The sequence below is a fragment of the Clarias gariepinus genome, chromosome 14 (genome assembly GCF_024256425.1).
Source record: "Clarias gariepinus isolate MV-2021 ecotype Netherlands chromosome 14, CGAR_prim_01v2, whole genome shotgun sequence".
Lineage (NCBI taxonomy): Eukaryota > Metazoa > Chordata > Actinopteri > Siluriformes > Clariidae > Clarias > Clarias gariepinus.
Window position 1 is genome coordinate 27,573,567 of NC_071113.1, and position 11,810 is coordinate 27,585,376.

The window sequence follows — 11,810 nt, forward strand, 5'->3', positions numbered from 1 at the left end:
ACCTCAAAAGCTAGACATCATGCCAAGATCCAAAGAAATTCAGAAACAAATGAGAACAAAAGTAACTGAGATCTATCAGTCTGGTAAAGGTTATAAAGCCATTTCTAAAGCTTTGGGACTCCAGCGACCCACATTGAGAGCCATTATCCACAATTAAGTATGATCCAGTTCGTTACATCTGGCAAAAACAAGGAACAGTGGTGAACCTTCCCAGGAGTGGCTGGCCGACCAAAATTACCCCAAGAGCGCAGAGACAACTCATCCGAGAGGCCACAAAAGACCCCAGGACAACATCTAAAGAACTGCAGGCCTCACTTGCCTCAATTAAGGTCAGTGTTCACGACTCCACCATAAGAAAGAGACTGGGCAAAAACGGCCTGCATGGCAGATTTCCAAGGCGCAAACCACTTTTAAGCAAAAAGAACATTAAGGCTCATCTCAATTTTGCTAAAAAGCATCTCAATGATTGCCAACACTTTTGGGAAACCTACGAGGACAAAAGTTGAACTTTTTGGAAGGTGCGTGTCCCGTTACATCTGGCATAAAAGTAACACAGCATTTCAGAAAAAGAACATCATACCACATCAATTTACAATAGAAATATGTGTTATGAACATAGACAAAGTCATTATTGCACATAGCACATTTCACACCCACAGACTGTCAAAGTACCCTTGTACTTTTGAGGAGGAAACAACTCCAATTATGGTGAAAAGAAATATATAAAAAGTAGTAGTAGTTGAAAGTCTGATACATATTTGTTTGACAAGTACAGTTTAAGCCGTATACAGTAGGACAATAAACAATCTTACAGTTATAACCTGTAGGTAAGAAATTCAAAGGGACGTCAGTGGTGTTTGAGCAACTTCTCATCGGACTTCTCATCAGAGCTGCAAGTATTACAGTATGATTATGCCAAAAATGTGTTTTCTTTTATTACAATCACTTTGGTCAAACATCTAATCTTCAAAAACTGCTTCTTATACTTAAAGAACAACCTGCATTATTTATAGTATTATAATACTATACATTTATATATTTATATTGGAAAATTACCCCAAGAGCGCAGAGACAACTCATCCTGTTTTCGTATCGTTGCCGCGAAAGTTTGCGTTTGTGTTAGCGTTTAAATTACATACTTTTTTCATTTATACAATAATAATATTAATAGCAACTAGTTTTTACATCTCACACTATTTGGCTTCGCCTTTTTCTGCGCTTTTTGGAGAACGCGCGAGTTTCTTTTTCTAAAAACAACAAACGGAATTCAGCTCCAAACAACTACAACTCCGACTCAGGTACGTTATCATGTCCAATATTCAGCTTGTTCAGTGTGTAGAGTGCAGGATGTTTAGACATTCTTCCTCCGTCGTTAGTAATAATTTTATTTGTGATAGGTGTGTGTTAGTGAGCACTCTGACGGAGAAGATATCAGCGTTAGAGGAGGGCATCCAGACTTTAGAGAGGGTAAGAGAGTGTAAGAGCAGTGTTATTCCTGTAGCGGACAGTCTGGGTGCCGCAGGCGGAGATAACCAGCCCCCGACTCCGGCATTAGAGCCCTCACAGCGGGGCGAGTGGGTGACGACTTGGCGGCATACTCGTTCAGCCAAAGCTAACGCTAAGGCTAGCCCACCGGAGCACACCTCTTCTGCGCTTCACGTGTCCAACAGGTTTGCTCTCCTCAGTGATGCACCCACTGAGAAACCTGAAAGAGCTCTGGTTATAGGAGACTCTATAATGAGACACGTGAAATTAGACCTTTAGGGGCGCCAGCGGCAGTGGTTAGGTGTATCCCGGGAGCCAGAGCACCGGACATAGCAGGTAATCTTAGGGCTCTAGGACAGCACAGGTTCTCCAAGATAGTGGTACATGCTGGAGCTAACGATATACGCCTTCGTCAGTCAGAGGTTAGTAAGAATAACTTTATAGAGGTGTTTAAATTAGCGAAGGCGATGTCCGATGGAGTAGTATGCTCTGGTCCCATCCCAATGAGACGTGGTGACATAACTTACAGCAGGTTATGGTCGCTGAACCACTGGATGTCCAGGTGGTGCTCCGAAAACAACGTGGGCTTTATTGATAATTGGAAGACCTTTGAGGGCAAAGCTGGCCTGTTAGGGCGGGACGGTGTCCATCCCACTCGGGAAGGTGCTGCTCTCATTTCTTGTAGTATAGCTCATAGTCTTAGAAAAGGTCTAGTTAATCGGTGACAATCCAGAGCCCAGGCCAGGGAGCAGACAGACAGGCTAACCCAACCGTCTGCTAGCTGCATAGAGTCGTCACTCAGGGTTCACTCTATTGAGACTGTGGCTGTTCCCCGAGCTAAAATCAAATTTAGAAAGACTCAGAAAGTCTGTTTTAGTAATTTAATTAGCATAAAGACCACAAACTTGGATCAGACTGAATGCGCAGCCGGCACCTCTGATCTGAAGCTAGGACTGTTAAATATTAGATCTCTCGCATCTAAAGCAGTTATAGTTAATGAAATTATCACAGATCAGGAGTTTGATATACTCTGTTTAACAGAAACCTGGATTAAACAGGACGAGTATGTAGCTCTAAATGAAGCTAGTCCTCCTGGATACAGCTACATACACCAGCCTCGGTTAACTGGTAGAGGAGGAGGCGTCGCAGTTATTCACAATGATAATTTGACTATTGTACAAAAACACGGACACAAATTTAATTCATTTGAAATTCTTTATAGTAACATAAGTGTATTTAACTATATTAAGTCAGCTCAGTCGATCCCGCTAATTGTCATTTACAGACCTCCAGGGCCGTACTCGGAATTTCTTAGTGAATTTGCAGATTTCCTCTCAAACCTAGTCGTTTCTGTAGACAAAGTGTTAATTGCTGGAGATTTTAATATTCATTTTGAAAACCCAGAAGACCCTCTGAGAACAGCATTTATGTCTATACTGGACTCGGTAGGAGTAAATCAGTGTGTAGTAGGACCCACTCATAAAGCAGGTCACACTTTAGATTTAATAATATTATTTGGATTAAGTATAAGAAATTTATTCACAATACCACTATCTGAAGTTATCTCAGATCACTATCTTGTCTCAATTCAAGTGTGTCACAATAATAATGTACACACAGCGCCGCGCTACCGTATGAAACGTACATTCACATCAACTACCAAACAGAGTTTTATCAGTAATCTCCCAGAGTTCCCAACTTCGATTAGATCACCGTCTGACCCCACAGAACTCGATCAGGCGACTGAATATTTAGAGTCGACATTTCGCTATACCCTAGATAATGTAGCTCCAGTCAAAAGAAAAATTATTAGAGATAAAAAACTTGCTCCCTGGTATAACGATCACACGCGCACTTTAAAACAGACCGCTCGGAAATTAGAACGTAAATGGCGTCAAACTAAATTACTAGTATTTCAAATAGCATGGAAGGAGAGCATCCTGAACTATAGAAAAGCTCTTAGTGTAGCTAGATCAACATATCTCTCCACTCTTATAGAAAATAACAAAAATAATCCTAGATTCTTATTTAATGCTGTAGCCAAATTAACCAGAAATAAGACCACTGCAGAAATCTCCACAACAACATCATGCAATAGTGAGGACTTCATGAACTTTTTTAATAATAAAATTGTAAATATTAGGCATAAAATTGAGGTTTTGAAACCGAACAATGTAATTGATGCAGATGTTAATCTAGCCATGTCAGACCAGAACCTAGAATACTTTACTCCCCTTGAAGAGAATGAACTAATTTCACTCATCTCTTCTTCAAATTCATCAACCTGTATATTAGATCCTGTACCGACACATTTTCTTAAACAGATAGTACCAGCAATAATAGAACCCCTGTTGAGAATAATTAATTCTTCACTCAGCATTGGATATGTTCCAAAATCTTTTAAATTAGCAGTTATCAAACCAATAATTAAGAAACCTGACCTCGACCCCTGTCAGCTGTCCAGTTACAGACCAATATCAAACCTCCCCTTTATCTCTAAGATCCTGGAAAAGATAGTAGCGGAGCAGCTATGCTCATATATACATAGGAATGGCATACATGAACTGTATCAGTCAGGATTTAGGCCTCATCACAGTACAGAGACGGCGCTCGTTAAAGTAGTAAATGACATTCTATTGGCCTCTGATCAGGGTTGTGTAACTATGCTTGTATTACTTGACCTCAGTGCAGCTTTTGACACTGTTGATCACGCTATTCTTCTTCACAGATTAGAAAATGTAGTGGGAATTAAGGGTACAGCCCTCTCCTGGCTCAGATCCTATCTGACCCATCGTTATCAGTATGTAGACTTAAATGGTGATTATTCTGCATGTTCTCTAGTGGAGTTTGGCGTTCCGCAGGGTTCAGTTTTAGGTCCACTGCTTTTTTCCCTTTACATGCTTCCTCTGGGCAACATAATTCGTAAGCATGATATTAGTTTTCATTGTTATGCTGACGATACACAGTTATATGTCTCAGCAAAACCTGATGAGAAAAAACAGCTTACTAAAATTGAGCAATGTGTGCAGGACATAAGAAATTGGATGCTAATTAACTTCCTTCTGCTAAATCCGGATAAGACAGAAGTTCTAGTCATAGGACCGCATACAGCTAGGAGTAAAATTTTAGATCACACCGTAACTTTAGATGGCCTTTCTGTTCCATCAAATGCAACAGTGAAAGACCTTGGTGTGATTATTGATTCCAGCCTTTCATTTGAAGCACATGTAGATAATATTACCAGGATAGCATTCTTTCACCTCAGAAATATTGCCAGAATAAGAAATTTATTGTCGCTAAATGACGCAGAAAAACTAGTTCATGCTTTTATCACCTCTAGGTTGGACTATTGTAATGCCTTACTGTCTGGTTGTTCAGCTAGATGCATAAATAAGCTTCAGCTAGTCCAGAATGCAGCAGCGAGAGTCCTCACCAGAACCAGAAGATATGAGCACATCACCCCTATCTTATCTTCACTCCATTGGCTTCCTGTGAAATTTCGCATTGATTTTAAAATACTACTCTTGACATATAAAGCATTAAATGGTCTCGCGCCGCAGTACCTGAGCGGACTGCTAGTGTCTTACGATCCGCCACGCCTACTTCGATCAAAGGATGCAGGCTGCTTGTCAGTACCGCGTATTATGAAAAATACAGCTGGGGGCAGAGCTTTTTCTTACAAAGCCCCAAAGTTATGGAATAGTCTTCCAAATAGTGTTCGGGACTCAGACACAGTCTCAGTGTTTAAGTCCAGGCTAAAAACCTATTTATTTAGCCGAGCATTTTTATAAATAGATTTGCCATAGGTAAAGGAGCAGATCTGGGGGACTCATGGACGTAGAGTATTATGGTGAACTGGTATGTTTGGATGCTGTCTTCCTCACTCTCATTGATCACTCAGGTTTGCTGACGGTGAGGTGATTGTTTGCTTTACATGTCAGGAAGCCCTCATGTTTGTGTTTCCTTCTGGCTCTCCCTTTTAGTTATGCTGTCATAGTTAGTCCTGCCGGAGTCTCTGCTTGCACTCTACAGTTAATATACATTCACATTATACATTGTGTGACTGTGACCATACCTAACTGCTATCTCTCCTCTTCTTCTCTTTCCCCCCCTCTTTCTTTTTCCTCTCTCCTCCTGTCCCCCCCTTTCACTCTTTCTCTCTCTCTCTGTCGAGCTACACATGTCGTTCCTGAGCTGCCAGTGATCCAGACTCCCTCTGCTCTCCGGACCTGTCTGACCCATCCTGGTGCCCCGCTTCTGGCTGAAGATCTCGTCACATGGATGCCCCGTGTGTCTCTCTGGGATGCGTCTGGTGTCTGGGAATGATTCTGTCTACCTAGAAAATGGTTCTGGCCTTGACTGGTGTTGGCAACTGTTTCTCTGGGGACTTGACAGTTCGATAGTTCATGACTGGAACTTCTTACAAGTCTACCTGGGTCTTCAATAACTACCTGGACTCCATATTAACATCAATTAACATCAGCTATTATAGCTGAACTGCCTCTCACCCTACACACTGTATAAATGCAGATCATTTACTGCTTTCTGTTTCACCCAAATGAGGATGGGTTCCCTGTTGAGTCTGGTTCCTCTCAAGGTTTCTTCCTATTACCATCTCAGGGAGTTTTTCCTTGCCACTGTCGCCCTCGGCTTGCTCACCAGGGACAAACTGACCATTTTGATTCATACAAATTCACATTTCATACAAACCTAAATAATTCTTTTGACTATGTAAAGCTGCTTTGCGGCAATGAAAATTGCTAAAAGCGCTATACAAATAAAATTGAATTGAATTGAATTCATCCGAGAGGCCACAGGACCCCAGGACAACATCTAAAGAACTGCAGGCCTCACTTGCCTCAATTAAGGTCAGTGTTCACGACTCCACCATAAGAAAGAGACTGGGCAAAAACGGCCGTCATGGCAGATTTCCAAGGCGCAAACCACTTTTAAGCAAAAAGAACATTAAGGCTCGTCTCAATTTTGCTAAAAAACATCTCAATGATTGCCAAGACTTTTGGGAAAATACCTTGTGGACCGACGAGACATAAGTTGAACTTTTTGGAAGGTGCGTGTCCCGTTACATCTGGCGTAAAAGTAACACAGCATTTCAGAAAAAGAACATCATACCAACAGTAAAATATGGTGGAGGTAGTGTGATGGTCTGGGGTTGTTTTGCTGCTTCAGGACCTGGAAGGCTTGCTGTGATAGATGGAACCATGAATTCTACTGTCTACCAAAAAAGGAGAATGTCCCGCCATCTGTTCGTCAACCCAAGCTGAAGCGATCTTGGGTGCTACAGCAGGACAATGACCCAAAACACACCAGCAAATCCACCTCCGAATGGCTGAAGAAAAACAAAATGAAGACTTTGGAGTGGCCTAGTCAAAGTCCTGACCTGAATCCTATTGAGATGTTGTGGCATGACCTTAAAAAGGCGGTTCATGCTAGAAAACCCTAAAATAAAGCTAAATTACAACAATTCTGCAAAGATGAGTGGGCCAAAATTCCTCCAGAGCGCTGTAAAAGACTCGTTGCGATTTATCGCAAACGCTTGATTGCAGTTATTGCTGCTAAGGGTGGCCCAACCAGTTATTAGGTTCAGGGGGCAATTACTTTTTCACACAGGGCCATGTAGGTTTGGATTTTTTTTCTCCCTAAATAATAAAAACCATCATTTAAAACTGCATTTTGTGTTTACTTGTGTTATCTTTGACTAATAGTTAAATGTGTTTGATGATCAGAAACATTTTGTGTGACAAACATGCAAAAGAATAAGAAATCAGGAAGGGGGCAAATTGTCATTGTATGTGACTATGAATAATGCAAGCATGGCCTGTAGTGCACTGAAACACAGCAGGAGACCATGTAAGTCCGTATGACCGCATGTTGTACTCATACTGGCTAGAGGTAGACAAAGCTATCTTTCACTAATCTTCTTCCAAAATATACATAAAATAGTTTGCTTTGCACAGGTGACATTTGTCAGATATTTGAGTTGTTGTAGGACAGATAGGACTAGAGACAGTGGATAACTGTTTCTCTGTGAGTTTCAAAACCCAGTAATTGATGTACAGTCTGAGATTGTCCCCTTTTTTTTCTCCACAAAAAAACAAAAGGGGCTGGAGAGGGGTGCATCTACTCACTGCAGGGCCTCTGTGATGTATTCCTCCAGGGCTTAAATTAATTTTTGGGAAAGGGCATACACTTGGTTGGAAAGGAATGAGTCAATGAGGACGTAGCCTGCTGATCTTTGCTGAACACCTTATGGAAATGGTTGCTACAGTGCTGAAAGTGTAAATAAAATTATTCTGAAACAGTGTGCTGACCCTAATGCAATCTATCTTTCATTTCAAAGTATTTGCTTATTTGTGTGGTGGGTCCATGTCCAGGGAATCATAAAACAAATCTTAGAGGAATTATGAGGTGTATTTTAATTTCGTGCTTCTGCTTTCTTTCAAATAAAGATGACCTGTCTTCAACAATTCAGGCAATTATTTTCCAGAGACATTCTGGAAGTAGTTTAAGAGTAATTAAATATATACACTTTTACAATGAGACTTAAACAAGCCTCTTAAGTTTAATGCTAAAGAATTAGAGCATTTCCTCTGTACTGTGGTGTACAGTATGTGTCATTGGTTTGGAACAAAGCCAGCCAGAGCTATTCAAGTAACATAAACAGACCACTGGTTACACATCTTAACTCGAACCACAAACTTTTTGCACATGGTTGAAACATTCTTAAAAAGATCCTTGCATTGTGCTGGAACTAGGATTTTTTTTCTTTCAAACCTATGTGCAGGGTACCTTTAAACACGTTTAAACAGATCAAATACATAACTAATCCTCTATTTTTGCTGGTAATGCGCTTCTAATGCCAGTCTTGTGTATCACATCAGTGTTATCGCTTGTACTATATTGAATTCAAACATTTAAAGTTTATTTGTCTGTATTAAAATCATGGCTACCAATCCTATTACTTGAGGCCATGGCATAAAATGTTGTGATTATCAGGAAATTCATTTCTTTGAAATAGATACCAAAGTATATTTACAATAGAAATATGTGTTATGAACATAGACAAAGTCATTATTGCACATAGCACATTTCACACCCACAGACTGTCAAAGTACCCTTGTACTTTTGAGGAGGAAACAACTCCAATTATGGCGAAAGGAAATATATAAAAAGTAGTAGTAGTTGAAAGTCTGATACATATTTGTTTGACAAGTACAGTTTAAGCCGTATACAGTAGGACTATAAACAATCTTACAGTTATAACCTGTAGGTAAGAAATTCAAAGGGACGTCAGTGGTGTTTGAGCAACTTCTCATCGGACTTCTCATCAGAGCTGCAAGTATTACAGTATGATTATGCCAAAAATGTGTTTTCTTTTATTACAATCACTTTGGTCAAACATCTAATCTTCAAAAACTGCTCATTATACTTAAAGAACAACCTGCTTTATTTATAGTATTATAATACCATACATTTATATATTTATACTGGAATTATCATTGCATTATCAATAATGAAGCTCTTAATATTATTTAATATTATGTATTGTGATATTCCACTATATTAGCAAAGATCAGAAAAAGCAGAGACACTTTTCTCTTTAGGATGTGTTATACATTGTCTCTTTTTTGCATAATATATTGATACTTTGTAACATCTTACAGTAAGTAAAACTAGTCTTTATACAGTACATAGCCAGGAGAATAACATGGGTCATGCCCATACTGCTAAATTGAGGTAGCTGTTTTGATGATTATATCATAATCCTTACTATGTTTCATAGTAAGCATTTAAAGTATTTTTTTTTTCAAAACTATTTCCAGTCTTTTCCTTTTATTATAGGATCAAACACGTTCAGATCAAATACATAACTAATCCTCTATTTTTGCTGGTAATGCAGTTCTAATGCCAGTCTTGTGTATCACATCAGTGTCATCGCTTGTACTGTATTGAATTAAAACATTTTAAGTTTATTTGTCTGTATCAAAATCATGACTACTAATCCTGTTACTTGAGGCCGTGGTGTAAAATGTTGTGATTATCAGGAAATTTATTTTTTTGAAATAGAAACCAAAGTATATTTACAATTAAAATGGATAAAATCGATAGTGATATTTAAAACCTTTCTTGTTGTAGTGTATGGCTCTATACCAACCTCTATCCTTTCCTTCAACTGATAACTACACAAATGGATATAAACTCATAGAATGAGTTTGAAATCAATATTTTGTATGCATGTTCTTAATTAAAGATTTTCAGACAATGAAGGAAGCTGTGAAGTTTTTCAACATCATCAAGAATGCTGGCATTACAGCCATCCTCATTTCAGTTGTTTGCTACGCAAAGGTGGGTTTCATTTAAATTCATGCTTTTATCAGACATTTTCTTATCAGAAGTTTTTGAATTTTTTGCCCATTTTTATAGAACCCGCACTGGACATCAGATTCTGTCTTCAAACTGGACATGGCACCAGATTCTGTTGATGACCAATTTATAGACTGTGAAGACCAAACCAACAATTTAATTAAAAAAGGGATTTTAAAAAATGAGTTAAAACATAGTAAATTGTTTTCAAAGGTGTGGAAGGAATTCGAAAACGTTAGTGATGATCTTCAAAAAATAATAAAAGTCTACACATATACATTGCCACTTTATTCAGAGTTCAATAACGCTTTGAGGTCAGGCAGAAAGAATTATAAAAAAAAGTTTAACTATAAGTCCTTTCATTTCTTGCTCACATGTGCAGTTCGAAAGTATAAAATGATGAATTGTGTTGATGTTTTCCGAAAAACCAATGTTAGTTTTGACACAAATGTTGTTAACCGTGAAATGCGATTTGGCCAATTCACATCGACCTCAACTAGAGATGATCTCCACACCTTTGGCAATAAATCCTGCTTTCAGATTAACACATGCTATGGTGCAAACATAACTAATATGTCTTTTCACGCTAAAGAGGAAGAGGTGCTAATCCCACCTTTCGAAAAATTTAAGATCACGAAAATTGAATATAACCAGAGGAACTGCAGTGTCCTTTACAGTCTACAGAGCACTGGGACATGTAGTAATATGAACTGTGAACTGATTAAAAAAAGCACTTTGTACCACACCACAAAAAATGAAGATCTTCTTGTTCAAAAAAGGTATGATTTAATGCAGCTTTGTTCTTCCAAGTCAAAATCATTATTTAAAAGGCTTGAGCAGGAAAAGAAGCATTAAATGAAGCTTTTTTCCAGGTCAAATTGTAAAAAAGAATGTGCATACTGTTTGAAGTATACCATTACACATTTAGATGATTCTTGACACAACTATGTGGTTCATTAAAAAAAGGATTTTTGTTAGTATTATAGCATCCAAGGAACTAAGAAGTTAAATACAATAGTAAAGTTTATATAACCAAATTTAGATCCTAAGCAGTATATTTAACATAAATATACAATGTAAATATATATAATATATTTATAGTAAAAAATTTTATCATGTATGTGGTTTGAGTCCTGTGGGTAGATAGAAACAGATTTCATAAATATTATTTTTAATGGTTTTTAAAGGTCTCTTTGGCATTTGAAATGCAAGCAGACATTTGGGTTGACTAGAAGAGGGAAAAAAAAACCTTTGTAAACAAGTGTGATGGCACAATAAACATTTTTTATTTCTGTCCTGATGTCAATATTCTGTAGCTACAGAGACCATAGAAAGCCCTTGGACAGCATAAAAAGCTGATTTAAAGTGAGAAGAGAACAGCAGGGCAACATTTAATTATTATTATTTGTTTCTTTAAAATCTCAAAAATATCTTTAATGAAAATGGTGATTTTTAGCAAATGTAATTAAATCTATTGCTGTTTTTTTTTATTTCCTTCAAACTAATACTGTACTTCTAAGTAAATTTAATCATCCTGATTTTAATGTCATGGTCCTCATTTGTTTTACACCTAGAGTTGAATTCATTTAGTTCAAACTTTTCAAATTTAGTTTAATGCTTTGACCTTTACTTATAATTTTGCATGTCAAGTGTGCACAGTGCTATTTAAACAAAATCAAAACAAACCAGGCTTTATTTTGTCTGGTGATCTGTCTCTGATTTTACAATGCTGGACAGCTGTTGTTCATGGGGATGCCACAGTGTATGTGAGAACTAAATAAGAAACTGATCTTTAATAAGAGAGCAGTAAATATTACCATATTGTAAATCTGCCAGTGCACTCTCCTCGAAAGTGTTATAAAGAACAGCTGAAGCTTGATAAGAATTAGTAATATAGACTGACTGAAGGTTCTTAAACCACCCCTTTATCCAGTCTCTCATCA

The 11,810-nt window shown here is 38.1% G+C and overlaps 1 protein-coding gene across 3 annotated transcripts; it reads left to right on the forward strand.

Annotated features, from left to right (window-relative positions):
- The first annotated feature begins 8,715 nt into the window (after positions 1 to 8,715).
- On the forward strand, positions 8,716 to 11,397 carry LOC128541455 (NAD(P)(+)--arginine ADP-ribosyltransferase 2-like). Of its 3 annotated transcripts, none has more exons than XM_053511874.1 (3): positions 8,716 to 8,838; positions 9,755 to 9,849; positions 9,928 to 11,397. In XM_053511874.1, the coding sequence occupies exons 2-3, from the start codon at positions 9,766 to 9,768 to the stop codon at positions 10,720 to 10,722; spliced, it is 879 nt and encodes a 292-aa protein (XP_053367849.1). In that variant the 5' UTR covers positions 8,716 to 8,838; positions 9,755 to 9,765; the 3' UTR covers positions 10,723 to 11,397. The 3 variants fall into 3 exon arrangements, with proteins under 3 accessions (XP_053367849.1, XP_053367848.1, XP_053367850.1); XM_053511873.1 differs by having other exon boundaries at positions 8,722 to 8,850; XM_053511875.1 differs by having other exon boundaries at positions 8,722 to 8,842.
- Positions 11,398 to 11,810: the final 413 nt, after the last annotated feature.

What these genes read in the sequence shown, in the direction of transcription:
- LOC128541455 (XM_053511874.1), top strand. Translation starts at nt 9,766, where the DNA reads ATGAAGGAAGCTGTGAAGTTTTTCAACATCATCAAGAATGCTGGCATT. An exon ending in CAGTTGTTTGCTACGCAAAG is followed by an intron (nt 9,850 to 9,927) that starts GTGGGTTTCATT and finishes CCATTTTTATAG; the next exon opens with AACCCGCACTGGACATCAGA.